Source organism: Ailuropoda melanoleuca, chromosome 9 (assembly GCF_002007445.2).
Source record: "Ailuropoda melanoleuca isolate Jingjing chromosome 9, ASM200744v2, whole genome shotgun sequence".
Lineage (NCBI taxonomy): Eukaryota > Metazoa > Chordata > Mammalia > Carnivora > Ursidae > Ailuropoda > Ailuropoda melanoleuca.
In genome coordinates this window covers 57,682,847-57,699,033 of record NC_048226.1, presented here as the reverse complement: position 1 = coordinate 57,699,033, position 16,187 = coordinate 57,682,847, and the positions used below count along the sequence as shown (strand labels likewise).

At 35.0% G+C, this 16,187-nt stretch overlaps 1 protein-coding gene across 1 annotated transcript in view; it reads left to right on the top strand.

The window, feature by feature from the left end:
- MMP16 (matrix metallopeptidase 16) overlaps window positions 1-16,187 on the top strand; it is a 292,060-nt gene that overhangs the window by 202,307 nt on the left and 73,566 nt on the right. Inside the window, exons 5-6 of the mRNA XM_002919052.4 lie at window positions 1,453-1,614; window positions 3,579-3,790. Of these exons, the coding sequence (XP_002919098.1) occupies window positions 1,453-1,614; window positions 3,579-3,790 (374 nt within the window). The remainder of the gene's footprint in view (window positions 1-1,452; window positions 1,615-3,578; window positions 3,791-16,187) is intronic.

Sequence of the window (16,187 nt, the reverse complement as noted above, 5' to 3'; positions counted from 1 at the left end):
GCCTAATACATATTATATTATCTTTCTTTTTGTATCTTGATTTGCACATTTAAGTAATTTTATAAGAAGAGAAAATAAGCTCTCTGAGATTGGAAATGTTAATTTCTATTTCTTTTTAAACCCTTCCAATTTGTTTCACACCAGTATTTAATCAGTTATTCTTTGAGAGTCATGTAGGCCCCTGAAGTGTTTTGAATGGCTCATTTCAGTATGGAAGACCATTTGATGAATCAGCCCCATGGTTTCATCCATTTTTCTATGAAAAACTACTCCAGAGTAGGAAAAAAATGTTTGTTATGTACTCTGCTTTTGTGAAAAAAAAAACAAAAAACAAAAACAAAACGAAACAAAAAACCTCTGAAGGGAATTATCACAGTGCATTATAAAAATGTTTGGAAGAAAGCTTTCCTAAAAATGACACTCAAGAAGTTCATTGAAATCATTTGCAATTCGTCAGTGCAAAACTTTACATTTTATATTCAATCATAAACTTTCCACTTAGGAACATGACCCTTAGAAGTATAATAGTCCCAACTGTTGGATGCTCACACAGTTTAACTAAAGTTTTAGAATTAACAAATATACATGCCGGACTGGCTCTTTTGCTCATGAGCTTAATTCTGATGATCCGGAAGGGTGCAACATGTAGGGGCATCAGCAGGGCTGTGGCCGCACAAAGTTTCTCTGAGAGTCTGCACTAAATAGACTTCACTGTGCAACTTTACCACAGCTGGGAGAGACTTTTTTTTTTTTTCTGTGAGAAACAGCCACTCTAAATAAAGTATATTTTGTTCAGATTGCATGTGAGTTGATTAGTATTTGTATTCACAAAGCTGGGACTAGAATCCTAGTTATAATGACTGCTAGCCTATGACTTTTATTTTACACTCTGTATTCCTATATTCTAGGCTAATATAAAGAAAAGCCTTCATCTAGGAGTTAAAATAAACTTAAGTTCTAGTCACACCTCTGTAAATGCAAAGATTTGCTGTTCTTGACAAGACTTGTCACCTCTATACCTTAATTTACTCACCTGTGTAAAAGTAGGGATTGTATCTGCCCTGTATTTTTTACTGACTTCTTCTTAGCATTATGTGCAATGTAAAGATATTTAAAAGTATATTACATGTTTTCCAATAGGAAGGATTTTTCAACAATAGTAGTAGCAATTTCTGATGCTGCTGCTCTTTCTTCAACTTTTAGTCTTTGTTCTTTCCATTCAGTTTCCAAATTTCTGTGACTATATTAACATTACCTCCAATCCCCCACCTTTTCAAAAATAGAGTATTGGATTTTGCCAGTAGAAAATCCAATGATACAATCATACTGATAGTTGAAATAAAGAGTTCTTCCTATTTTTCTTGGGTGAAATTTTGATAACACCAAATTGTCCTTTCCAGTTCTGTACTTGGATATTAGTTATAATAGCATCTTTTCTTCTCATTTTCACAGGAAATGACTTATTTCTTGTAGCAGTTCACGAACTGGGACATGCTCTGGGATTGGAGCATTCCAATGACCCCACTGCCATCATGGCCCCATTTTACCAGTACATGGAAACTGACAACTTCAAACTGCCTAATGACGATTTGCAAGGCATCCAGAAAATTTATGGTAGGTTACCACTGTTTCTGTTTGGTTAACCCTACAGTGAAGTCCAGAATTCCTGCTGTGTTTTCTTCTTTGAGATGGATGCTCTAAGTATATGAGAGAGATAAATACCGAAATAAGAAAAAAATTGTCTGGCCTACTGGCAGAAGTCTTATATCAATCAAGTTTTGTTGGCAACAGTCCAGATACCTTATTATACAGATTACAGTAAATTTAGACACTGATAAATTTTTCTTATTGAGTTTAATTGAAACCTGCAATTACAGCAAAGGTGTGATAAACTTTAGTATTTAAAATTCAGGTTAAAAATGTAATAAATGAATATAGCCAATAAAAACAAAGAGAAATACAAGATTTTCTTGTAAGATACTGAGATTTTGGTTAAAACTGACAGACTGACCCTCAGTTTATGATACTTGATGTTAGGCAGTTACTAGATAAATCACTTTTGGGGTTGCAAAAAATATTCTTGTGTAATGGCTATAATAAAATGACCTCAAAGTATGTAATTATTGACTAAGTGAAAGTTAACAAACATGAGAGTGGAAGTTAACAAATGGCGAAGTTTACTTACACATAATTCAAAATAAATTTCTAATATACTAAGATCATTTTTATTTATGGGGTTCAGTCAGTGAATACAAATTAAGACAGAAGGGAAAAAGACTATTCTACATATTTACTGTAATCCTAAGTCCCTCAACAGAACCATTGACCTTTATAAAGACATTTACTTCACACATAATTGTTAAGAACTTGACATTTATAATTTACATGTAGAGAGTATGCTTTACTAAATTAGTGAAGTGATAATTTCATTTTACAATACAAAGGCAAATATGTGTTATCTGTATGGTAATATCCAGTATCCAGAAGGTGTCATTTGCATTTTTAAATAGCATAGTTTAAGTTCACTAATTTGTTTTGCATTCATCAGTTTTTCAATTTCAATATCTCAGTGGTAACCATTCTCTCAGGGTTAAAATAGGATTGTGGGGGGGGGAAAGTTAGCTTTTGTGCTGCTCTTTATTTTGGGATACTGAGAAAAGGGAAATGTCTCAGACTAAGTAGCACATGTGTCAAACGTGCTAGCCTATGCCGAATTTGTGCCATCAGAAATTCCTCTTAAGTGGTTAACTGAGGTTAAGGAAGGCTCTTTCTCATGACCTCATGAATTAGTAGTCTAGACTGAAGGTCTGCAAAAGAATATTCTTTCCATATCTAAATACTAAGTGCGAACAGCTCTGTATTTCTTTTTGAAAACATAAATCCCTTGAGGAATGATGCTTTACATCTGCACCAAATTATATGTGTAAACCTTGGCTTAATTTAGAAACCTCTTTTTAGAAATACTTCTCCACATTAATATTTTACTAGTGGCGTTTTAATCAATAGGTGTTTTAGATTCAGTATTCAAATGAAACTCTCACCTAGCAATTTGTCAAAACATGTCATTAGAAGAAAATAATGAAAGTCAGGAAAAGGTTATAAATACAGTTGGAGACACAGGGTAGCATAAACTTTGCTTCGTTCATGTTTATCTTTTAGAACTATTTGCATAGAATCATTGTCTGTCAAATCTAGGATTAACTTTGGTGGAGCTTACATGCATGGTTCCAGTATTCATCTTCATTTATGTATTATTTATATACCACCTACTTCCAAAAAAGATTTGAAAGCAGCTTTTCCAATAACGACTCTGGCGAAGCTATAAAAATATCATTAAAAATTAACAAAGAAAGTTCAGTGACTTGGATTCAGAACTTAGCATGATAAGGACTTTCTGAGAGACTCGGCAGTGGTTTGTTGGGTATGATGGTTTGTTTTTTCAGAAAACATACAATCTTAAAGACTTCTTAGCTCACTTAGTCTGTGCCCTCCCCTCATGAGTAATTGTCCTCGGCAATAGACTGTCCAGCACTATTCCGGTGTTAAGTGAGGCAAGTGCTTTCCTCATATTTTCAAAGGTCCACCTGACAAGATTCCTCCACCGACAAGACCTCTCCCGACAGTGCCCCCACACCGCTCTGTTCCTCCGGCCGACCCACGCAAGAATGACAGGCCTAAGCCTCCTCGGCCTCCCACTGGCAGACCTTCCTATCCCGGAGCCAAACCCAACATCTGCGACGGGAACTTTAACACTCTAGCTATTCTTCGCCGTGAGATGTTTGTTTTCAAGGTAGGAGGCTGTGGTGTTTTTTTTTTTTTAACGGTAGATCAAGTGTCTACGGTGTCGCTTTAGAAAACAAGTTCTCATTCATTCTCACACTACCTTCCCAGACCTCTCACAGTTAGAAGTTTCAAAAAAGCATCTTAAAAAATAAACGCACAAATGGGCTTAAATATCTAGCGGAAGATTGCTGTAACATTCTATTTGAGGAATGCATTTATGTCAGCAGAAGCTAAAATGCCTAGAAATGTGAGGGTAAGAAAATGCTGCATGTTACGAACAGATAAAAAAGCATAATTGAAATCATGAATAGGAACTAATAGGGATGATTTGCTTGGGAGCTTAGCCACTTCCAGGCGCGCTCGAGCTATTCTATCTTTGATTTGCACATCTTTATGAGATCCCTGTGATTTCACTTGACAATTAAAGCATTGTTTTTTAGAAGTGGTAGTGATCATTTTTGCTTGGGGGTCTACTGGTAGAAATTTGAGTTAATATGAAACCATCATTTTGATTTTACAAGTATATGTTGTTGTTTTCTTTAGTCAGGCATTTATATATACCTGATTTGTATTATTTTTCAAGAAGGTAATATTACATTTTGCTAAGTGTACCTTTTAATGCCATCGGGTTCTCAGACAACACTAACAAGCAGTGTATTAAAGTGAGTTACTTAATGAACTTGCAAAGTAAGTTTACTATAATGTTGAAAAGTGAATATAGTGTAATACTGAAAAATATTTTCTCCCTCAGTGTTGTAAACTGATCTGAAAATTGATGAAAAAATGTTTTATGTTGGCATTAGCATATTAAAATAACCACATTTTACCAATACCATCCATTTAAAAATAAAATAATGTGCTCTCTTTTTGGGTAGACGTGAATCAATAAATAATGAAATATTGTCCTACTTATACAGAATTTCCTATCTACCAGAGGCTACACTTTAAAAATATAGATTTCATATAATTTTTAATAGACAAAGTAGTCTATTTCCTTTCTTGGAAAATAAGATTTGGATTTGATATAATATGCACAAAAGCATCATACTTTCCAGGAAAAATCGATGCTTTTGTTCAAACACATGAATAGATTTTTGAATTCTGTAAATGCTCTGCAATGCTTAATTAGATATCTCTCATTCAATTTAAGTAGAATAATAAATTTAGATTCAAGGAATAAGAAATAAAAGCTTTCTTTCTCGGTCTCTCTGTATATAGCCACTTGTTGTGGCTCATCCCAGAGCAAGTAGTTGAAATGAAAACAAAATGCAGTCATTTGTTTATTCTACAAGACACTAAATGACATCTGAAGGATTTTGTTTTCTCTGTTTTGGCCAAATTCCAACATCCCAGCTTTATACCTTGATATCATAGTCGTATCAATAACGTGATAAACTTATCTGAGAATATGATGTGAAATTGACTCTGGGTACATTCTTTCCATCCTTCCTATCTGTGTAATTAGATGGCCGATCTCAGAAAAGACTGGTATCTGCATATGTAACGATCATTTTCACCAGCCTTTCTGTTCTGCACACTGGGAGTGTTCTTGATTGACAAAATGAGGTCTTGTGATCACTGGTTCCTGGAATCAGGAATGGATAAAAAGCACATAGACCAACTCTCAAGTAGAATATAGTAGCTACTATTATTAATATCAAAACAGGTATATGAAAAATATGAGTAAGATCTGCTTCTCTAACCTCTCATATCACCTTGGATTCCTTAATCAAAACTCTATAGTACAGAGTTCCTAAGCTCTGTCTGAATTTAATTTCTTTTTTTTCCGCTGGTCCCTGCCCTCTTTCTAAGAATAATTACTGTTGAGGATTTTCTGATAGGCACTGCATTCTTTTTAACCTCCACTTGCTTGATGGATTTTGTATCACATGGTTTGATAATTTTCATACTCATGTCCTCTTCTGTATAACGCCCAGAGGAATTTTACGAGGCACCAGGGATGTGTGAATGGAAGGTAACACCCCTGTCTTTATGGAGCTCATACTCCGGGAGTGAAGACAAACATAAACTTAAGTACTTTCAAGATGTAGGAGTAAAAGGTACAACATGGACATGAAGGAAAATACTGAAGCCTAGTTGAATAGTTCAAGAAAACTTGACTGAGAAAAAGCTTATGCTGGATTTTGAGAGAAAAATTTCTTAGGCACATTAAAGAAATTGGTATTTGGTATATTAAAAAAGTTGGTATATTGAGGGAGAGAAGATAGACATATAAACACTAGTGCAAAGTGACAAATGATATAAATCGGAAATAAACAAGATTTGATCAAAGCAAAGGAAGTATGATTGAATGATACTTCTCTTAATTAATAGCTACCATGGATTGGGTAACTAATATGACCCTGAATGTATCTAGGACTTTACATCCATAATCTCTAAACCTTATAATAACACTGCAAGATGCACAGAATTCTCTATTTTACAAATGAGAAAACTGAGAATCAGAAAAGTTAAGTAGTTTGTCTAGTTACAAGGTTTGTAAGTAGTAGTCAGTAGATGAACACAGGTCTACCTGATTCTAAATTCTGTGTCTTTCCCACTAAGCTTTGCTACCTGAAAGAGTAAGGGAAAGTTCAAAAGAAAGGTGGTAGGCTTTCAACTATGTTTTAAAATAGTAAATATGCAAGAAGTATTTATTGAGCTCCTACTGTGAGATGCTGTTTTAGGCACTGGCCATGTGGTAGTAAACAAAACAGCTAGATCCCGGCTTCTTGGTTCTTACATTCTAGCTTTCCAAGTGCTTCACACAGAGGTTCCCCATGGGTCACTGAACTAGGTGAGAAAGCATCCACGAATTCTGTTTTCCTCTATTAATAACTGCTGGCCACCTAAGTTATCCCTTTATACCTAAATAGGCTAGACTAACTTTACCTCAAATTAATGTCATTTCGCCATACCTGTCCTACTTGCCTGAAATTACTCCGCCTGTCTCTCTTGTGCATGCCTGCCTTTAAAATTTTCTTTTAATATACTCATCATTAGTTTCATAGTTTGCTCTTTATCAGCTATACCTTCAAATATATTTTAGGATCATCCACTCTTTGATCTCACTTTTACTAATGTAACTTGATTCTCTAGTTTTCTTCATTACAGATTCCCTACACAAATTAGAAACCTCTTTATCTCCCCAACGTTTAGTCATCCAACACTCATTTTACTGTAGTTTTAATATCTGGGGCTTCATTGCAAGCCTCTGGTTATGTAAAACTTCCTTCTTCGATGTCTTCCACATTTCCCAAACTCTGACTATTCTTCAACCCCAAATCTCTTTCTAGTGATTTCTGTATTTATTATCTACATTCAATTAGCATGTTTTTAATTTCTGTCTTCTCTATTTCTCATGGTAGTGCATTCCTTAACTAGATATAAACTTCTTCAAAGCAGGGATTGGTTCATGTGGGCTTTGCAGTGCTCAAGCTAATGAATAAGGATCTCAGTATAAGAATTATCTAATGAAAACAGAGCTACTATTGCATTTATACGACATTAATCAACTAATACGACATTACTGAAAATATTTCATTCTGCTAGTTTGTTATTCCTTGCCCAAAGATTTCCATGAGCTGATTTACTTAAAATCTGTATGTATGTTTTTACTTAAATTCTGAAAATCTAGATATAAGTAAAAGGTAATATCAGATAATTTTGCTTTCTTAGAAAGGAAACTTTCTTTAGAATGGTAGTTTTAGCATAATTATTTTTGGAAGCAAACTTCCTCTTTAGAGATTTGATTTACTTTGAGCTTTGCAGGCACTGATTTATTTGAAGTGAGTTCACCTGGATATGCTTCTAAATGGAAATATAACAAGTATTACATATATATAATATACAACATATATTTTAATTATATATACATATATAATTATATATGTGTATATTATATATATACATATACATATACATATATATATATATATACACATAAAATTCTGTCTTGTCCTGTAGATAAAATTCTGAATATATTCACATGAAAAAGTTAAGCCCTCCATGCAGCTTCATAATCTTTGGGGAATGTAAACCACCTCAAGCAAGGAAATGAAAATCAAAACAAAATGCCAAGAAATAGAGGAATAAAATAGCAATACAACAACAGCTTTGCCCTTCCTCTAAAGAGGTGGTTTTTAAGAGTGTTCCCTGCAGAGCTTACACTGTATATATCACATGAGGCTGCTGTTGTGACTAACCTGACAACAAAGTTCTTTTGGACTACAAGATAAAAACATTGACTATTTAGTTATCTTGTGATGTGAAAGAAACCAGAATTAGCCTAACATAGGGTGTGTATCAGCACACAATATTTTGTTATATGGGAAAGAATGCAGTAGTAGCTATTATCCTGAAATTGAAGATAGGAAGAAAACCTGTATCCACACCTGGAGTTCTTTAAGCATACGCAGACACGTGCATGTGCACGCACACACGTGTGCACACACACACACAGAAGGTTTCACTTGGCAACCGATCAGTTCTTTACACTAGGGGAACAAACAAAGGCCCGTGCTTTACAGTAGAGCTAGAAAGGATAGTATTAAAAGGCAAAGCTCTTGTGGAACAGCATTCATGGAAGTATGGTAAAGTGTTTTCCCAATTAGTAGAAAAGAACAAGGCTTAAGGCTCTGAGGAAGGAAAGCATTTTGTTGTTTACCAAAAAAAAACAAAAACAAAAACAAAAACAAAAAAAAAACCCACAAAAAACAAAAACAAGAAAGCAAACCAACACAACACAGAAATCATTTGGTTCTTTTTTCTTTACCAAATTCTTGTCTATTCATGCTTATTCATCACAAAACTATATGTTCTTTTTTTTCCCATAATAATATTTTTGTTATTATGTTAGTGTTGGCACAGCAACTCTGGAAAACAGTGTGGGGGTCCCTTAAAAAGTTAAAAATTGAGCTACCCTGTGATCCAGCCATTGCACTACTGGGTATTTACCCCAAAGATACAGACGTAGTGAAGAGAAGGGCCATATGCACCCCAATGTTCCATAGCAGCATTGTACACAAAACTATAAGTTCTTAAATATGACCATCTTCACTTATGGCTACCTACTTAATTCTACTGAAGAATCATAGTTCCTTTTATTTCCATAGAAACAGACCTGTCCAGATTCTGCCCTTATTAATACTAGCTTAACTTCGATTGAAAGTACAATGTCTCATTAGCCTAGCCTAGTAAGTATAGGGTATGACCCAATTTCACTTGAAAGATGGTGGTTTTGTTTCATAAAAGAAGAGATTTTATATGAGAGACAGAGAAAGAGATTGAGAGAAGTTCAGGGGGTGGGGAAATGGGGAGACATTGCACAAAGGGTAAAACTTTTAGTTTTAAGTCCTGGAGACCTAATATACAGCATGGTAACTATAGTTAATGATTATGTATCACTTACTTGAAATTTGCTAAAGTAGATCTCAGTTGTTCTCAGCATAAAATATATATATATGGAGTTAATTATGTGAGGTGATGGATAGGTTTATAAGTTTGACTGTGGTAATCATTTCACAATGTATACTTATAACAAATTGCCAAGTTGTATACCTTAAATATATACCATTTTTATTTGTCAATAGACCACAATAAAGTTGGGGCAAAAGCCAAGGTTCTTTCAGTTGCCCACAATGCTACGTGATCACTGTACTTTTCTTTACCTCTCTGATCTCACCTCCTTTTTCTTAACCTGCCCATTTTTACTCACTCAGTGCCAGCCACACTAGTCTCCCTGCTGTGTTTGAACTTGCCAGGCACTCCCGGCTTTGCAGGTCTTTCCCTGTTAAATACCAAACACTCACATATCTTCCAGATTTCTGGGGCTGTTTGTAAAGCAGCAGAAGGCTGTCTCCAATCTCTATTCCTGCGCAGTCTACTGTTACACAGGTCTGCATGAGGCTAGATACATGAAAGGAAACAACAATATTTGTAGAAATTCGTAAGAGTTTATTGTGGGTTGTATAAACTTTGTGCCATTTTTGTGACTCTAAAGAATAGATTTGCCATTTACCATTGGAAGAATTCTCTCCCAGCTCTTAATCTAATGATGTCATTCATTCTTGTTGCATACTTGTATGTCCTTGTTTACATCAGTATAGGATAATGCTTAAACTTTTAGACATTAGAGATAGACTTGTAGTGAAATCCCATTTGTCATAGGCTCCAGACAAGGACTGGAACTACTCCTGTATTTACTGCTGGATTGTGCCATGTCCTGAACATAGCAGACAATAAATATTCTTAAAAAATATCTCTGAGCTTACTTTCCTTATCTGTATAATGGCTAATAATTCCATCATAGGTATTCTAGTAAGCTCAGGAAATGGTAGCTTTTATGTAGCAAGACAGACCTGGCTTTTGGAATTACTCACTATATGCATTAACTCAAATTCCCATGCTGTTTGAAATTATTATTTAAAATAACTTTTAGCTGAGTAAAGATCACAGAATGTGGCTATAATTTGTATTTTATAAGGGAAAGGAATAGAATGGTTTGTGATTGTTGTTGTTCATATCACTTTATTCAATGAAATAACTTAAAATATTCTGTTGTTAGATGGGGGTGCATGGGTGGCTCAGTCAGTTAGGCTTCTGACTGTTGGTTTAGGCTCAGGTTATGATCTCATGGGTCTTGGGATCGAGCAGGTCTGAGTCAGGCTCCATGCTCAGTGGGGAGTCTGCTTGAAGATTCTCTCCCTCTGCCCCTCCCCCCACTCAAGCACTCTCCCTCTTTCTCTCTCTCAAATAATTAAATCTTAAAAAATATATATTCTGTTGTCAGAGAATCCAAAAAGTGTTTAAGAAAGAGATACTTAGAGAAATTACACAACCAAGTGTAATCTAAAATTACTCTGAGTCATAGTTCGATTCCAGGAAGTATTAACTGATATTAATAGTATATTGTAGTTGGGGCTAGATTCATAGTAGACCAAAGGGAGCAATTGCCAAGACACTGTGAGCAGAGTATTAATTAAATTTCCTTGTAGTACAAAATCACAGTCTTTCAAATATTTTGGGTAAGTAAACATTTTAGGAAGCAACTGGAATTATGTGTAATACTGGATTTTAATGTCAATATTAATTGATTTTCAAAATATTTGTATTCTCTATCACTTAAGATTTACTCCTTGAAATATTTAAATTCTTTACTGACATTTCCTGACTGTTGGGGCAAGCATCTAAGTATTCAGAAGAATGGATTCACAGTCACCTACATTTCCAATCTTCTCTCTAGTCTCCTTATTTTTAGGTGACTTCAAACATTTTAAGCATATATTTGGATACTTGTTTTGGATTCAGTAAAACTTCTTATTAATAACATAAAATAGAACATTTAATTTATGCTTACAAATAGGCCCATAAATACAGAGAACAATGGGTGTTTGACAGAGAGGAGGGGGTAGGGGAATGGGCAAAATGAGTGAAGGGGAGTGGGGGGTACAGGTATCTAGTTACAGAATGAATAAGTCATAAGGATGAAAGTACAAAACAGGGAATAGAGTCAATGGTGTTGTATTAGCAGTGTATAGTGATAGACGGTAGCTACATTTGTGGTGAGGATAGCATAAATGCAAACCGGTGCAGCCACTGTGGAAAACAGTATAGAGGTTCCTCAAAAAGTTAAAAATAGAACTACCCTACGATCCAGCAATTGCATTACTGGGTATTTACCTAAAGAATACAAAAATACTAATTTGAAGGGATACATGCACCCCAATGTTTGTAGCAGCATTATCAACAATAGACAAATTATACAAACAGCTCAAGTGGCCATCAACTGACAGATGAATAAAGAAAATATGGTATATATGATATATGGACTATTACTCAGCCTTAAAAAATGAAATCTTGCCATTTGCAATGATGTGGATGGAGCTAAACAGTATTATGCTAAGCGAAATAAGCCAGTCAGAGAAAGACAAATACCATATGATTTCACTCACATGTGGAATTTAAGAAACAAAACAAATGAACATAGGGGGAGAAAATAGGGGACAACCAAGAACCGGGCTCTTAACTATAGAGAACAAACAGATGGTTACCAGAGGGGACGTGAGTTGCGCGATGGGTTAAATAGCTGATGGAAATTAAGGAGGGCACTTGTGATGAGCACCGGGTGTTGTACATAAGTGCTGAATCACGAAATTCTATCCCTGAAACTAACATTACACTCTATGTTAACTAACTGGAATTTAAATAAAAAATTAAAACAAAAATCACTATGTTGCACACCTGAAACTAATGTAACATTGTGTGTCAACTATATTCCAATGGAAAAAGAGTAAAAAAATACATATATATATATATATATATATATATATATATATGCTTGCAATGCATTTATTGGAAACTAAACTATGTTTTATCATAGTTTGATATAAATTTATAATATGAATAGAAAAATTCCATATAGTCATGCAAAAATGTTTTCTGAAAGTATATTAATTGTGAGCTAATTTGAGAAACCCTCTCACTCCAAGCAATATCAATCTTCCTATTCTACAATTATTAATAATCTAAGTCTTTTCAGTATCAAAAATATTTTTATTCCATGTTTGTCATAATCTATAGCTTATATTGAGATTTTTACAAAGAAAGTGGTCACTTTCACAATTTATTGCTCAGAGCACTTTTACCTTAATGCAAGATTAATAAGCAGTTTAGTTCAAGATTTATACTATACATAAAAAGTAGATTTTCTTTTGTATTAGAAGTTTTGAAAATAGCACTTCTCCAGTTTTTTTCTTTCATATTTGGCATTTGTGACTGTACCACTTTTGATCTCTTATATTTCTGTGAAGCAGAAATGAGACTTTATTTTTTCCATTCCCTTTTAAAACTTTCAGTTAACAATGTTGTAATTATCATTGTGCTTTGTGGAGTATGTGAAGTTATTTAAACATTCAGCCAGCTCTTCAGAATTTCTTAAAAGCATTTGTTTATCTTTTGCATGTTGAAATATATAAAAAATGTAGAAATATATAAAATAGAGGCTAAAGCTATCATTATTTGCAAATTCTGTAACAGTCTGCCTGAAAAATTCCTCGAAAATCAGTGGTGGTGATGGTGGGGGTGGGCGACTATTAATGGTGTTAAGAAAGATGTCCTGAACCATAGTAAAACAGTGAAATACAGCTTTTCTAATAAGCACTTGAACTATATAATTGAAAAATATTTTTCTTGACATAAAAAAGCCACTGATAGGATTAAATTTAACTAATGGTACTTGTCCTATTGGCAGTGTTCAATAAATATTTATTAAATGAACAACGTTTTGGGGCACCTGTGTGTCTCAGTCAGTTAAGCACCAGACTCTTGATCTCAGTTCAGGTCATGATCTCAGGGTTGTGGGATTGAGCCCCACGTCAGGCTCCAAGCTCAGTGGGGAGTCTGCTTGAGATTCTCTCTCACCCTCTCCCTCCGCCTCTCCCCAAAACTCTCTCTTTCTCTATCTCAAATAAAAAATAAATAAATCGGGACTCCTGGGTGGCTCAGTGGGTTAAGAGTCTGCCTTCGGCTCAGGTCATGATCCCAGGGTCCTGGGATTGAGTCCCACATCAGGCTCCTTGCTCAGCAGGAGCCTGCTTCTCTCTCTGCCTGCCACTACCCCTGCTTGTGCTATCTCTCTCTCTCTCTCTCTCTCTGAAAAATAAGTAGAAAAAATAAAAAATAAATAAATAAATCTTTTTAAAAATGAACAATGTTTTTACTTCTAACTCTATCTTCTTTGCATTTAACTTCCGTGAGGGAGGTTCTTGACTCTTTTGTTCATTCTTCTATATGTGCTTCTTATGATACTTTAAAGTTTTAGAGCATTATATTATGTTTATTTACTTATATTTATATTATAGAAATTCATTTATATTATGACAGTTTTAAAGAAGGTATAATTTATATCAATAGCAAATGAGTAAGATTGAAAAAAAATATTTCAAGTTTAAACTACAGCATTGATACGTCTTACAATAAAAAGGGAAGTGTGCATAGTTTCCAAATTAGTAATCCCCTGCATGGTAATTCATCCTGAAATAATTAAGTAAATCTAAAATGAACAATGATATTCATCACAGCTTTCTTGCCAGTAGGAGAAAATTTTGCAAGCAACCCAAATTATCCAGTAATATGGTAGTGGTGTAGCAAATAAATAGTATGTCAACTGAAAGAAATAGAATGTGATCATTTAAAAGGTTAATTATGGAGAATGTATGAAACAATAGGACATGATTATAACATATACACAAGTATAGAATAGTAAAATTTAGATTTTTACATATCATGAATTGCATTATTTGAAATATGTATTGACAAAAAAAGGAAATTATAGAAAAATGATGTCAGACAAATCTTAGAATGATGGAATTGTGAATAGATGTTAAAAATCTGTAGTGTAGTGATGTTGTATATACATTTGGTAGCTCAAAACATAGTGGCATTAAAGAAGCTTGGTAACTGTGAAGGTTGTAACACATTAAGTGACAGTGAAGCCATATCATTTTCAAAAAATACAGGTAGGCAAAAGCTATTAAAGTATTCAATGACTTTTACCTTGGACTGTGACTAAAAATGTCCTTGTTCAAAATTACAGTGACAACTTTCAATAATATAATTTAACCTGGCTAGCAAAGATGTCCAAATAGATGAGGATCCGTGCCCACTATTCATTAATCTTGAGTAGGATTAGCCTCCTGTGAATCAAGCTCACTAAATGTGTTTATCTACAGTTTTGCCATTTTGTAGGCACCATGGTGAGAATTTTTTCAGTTTACTATAGAAATACTTTAAAATGCAAAGTGACGTGATTATTTGGCAATTAATCCAGAGAGTATTGTTAATTTATACAACATGAGGACTGCTATATAACAATGTTTGTCAGTTCAGCAAACACTGATAAACTGTAAGTCGTGTAGGGCACTGAACACAGAGACTGGTACACAATAGATGTTCAAGTAATTTCAGCAAGTGCTATTAACATTGTAATAGTTGCTGATGACGTTGTTGTTATTATCACTAGCACTGTCAGTGTTGTGAAAAGCTCTGTGGTTGACCGTAAAGAGTTGCAAAGGAGTCTATGACAACAATCCTTGCTCTTAAGAAACTAACTATTGATACTCTCTCATTCATTCTTTTTTATTCTTCAATGAAGTTTTGACTGGCTACCAAAGAATAGCTAGACATTGGGAATGACAGGATGACCAGGTCACCCTCTGTTCTTTTCCTCGGGGAGATAACAGTCTAGCAGAGGAGCTATCAGTAACTAGATCACCTTAATGCATCATGATGTGCTGTAATAGGCTAATGTAATAGGCTAATGTGAGTGCAGTGGGGACACAATGGAAAAAAGCCACATAAACTGGAAAGGCTTCTCGTAGAAGACATCTAATCTGCATCTGTAAGAACAATGTAAAGTTAGCCAAGCTCAGAGGTAAGAAGGGGTATGGTGCATTAGGAAGCTAATGAATTTTTTTATAAAAACCAAAGCAGGGAAATGGAAAAATGAGGCTGGAGAGACACAAGTGGGACTCCTTCATAAAGGATCTTACATGCCCTGTTGAAAACTCGAGGCTTTGTTCTGCAGGCTTGGTTAACTGGCCAACAGACTTGACCCAGGAGTGACCAGGTAGGAAAATAATGTAGGGAACAGAGCTAATGAGAAACGTTGAACAAATGATGGCTCTTGGGAGAGGAATGGCTAAGAGCAAGACAAAGCCCCATTCCTAAAAGATGGGATTGAAGACAACTAGCAAAACGGGGATTTGAAGATCAGGACAAAAGAGCAGCCCTAAGAATGCTGCTCTAGGAATGGGTGGCTGGACAATGAGTCACAGAGGGCTAGGACTGAATTTAAAAATCAAGCAAGCAAGCTTGCCTTTAAATGTCACAGGGAGCTGAAATTATGAAGGGACTCAGAGAGGGCCGAAGAACAAGATGTCTGATTGGGAACTGGATGAGAAGTACCTGAGAATATTGAGACTTCTGTAAAAAAGAAGTTGCAGTACTTCCCTTTCTCTGTAAAAATATTATTTACTGAAACTTCACTCACGAAAAGGTGCGTTGTATTCTTAATCTGTCAGGACAGGAAGCATTTTTATGGCGAATTAAACGTGGCTACTGTGAAACCGTTCTTTTTTGCATCTCATCTGGAAAGGTTGCTGAGTCTCTGCATTCTTTGGGCTGCACTACTCTACTTGTGAAGTGCGGTTATTTGTAGCAGTTACTGGTGAGAACATGAAGCAAACAAAGACTGTTATGTCCTTGAGCTGAAGCTCAAAGGAGCTGATGGAAGAGCTGGCCACTTGTGTGCCCCTGACACATAAATCTCCTCGTCCATAATCCTGAAGTCCCTTGGAATAGACAACATTTTCCAAGTTGCCCATGGCATTTGCACTTGCTATCAG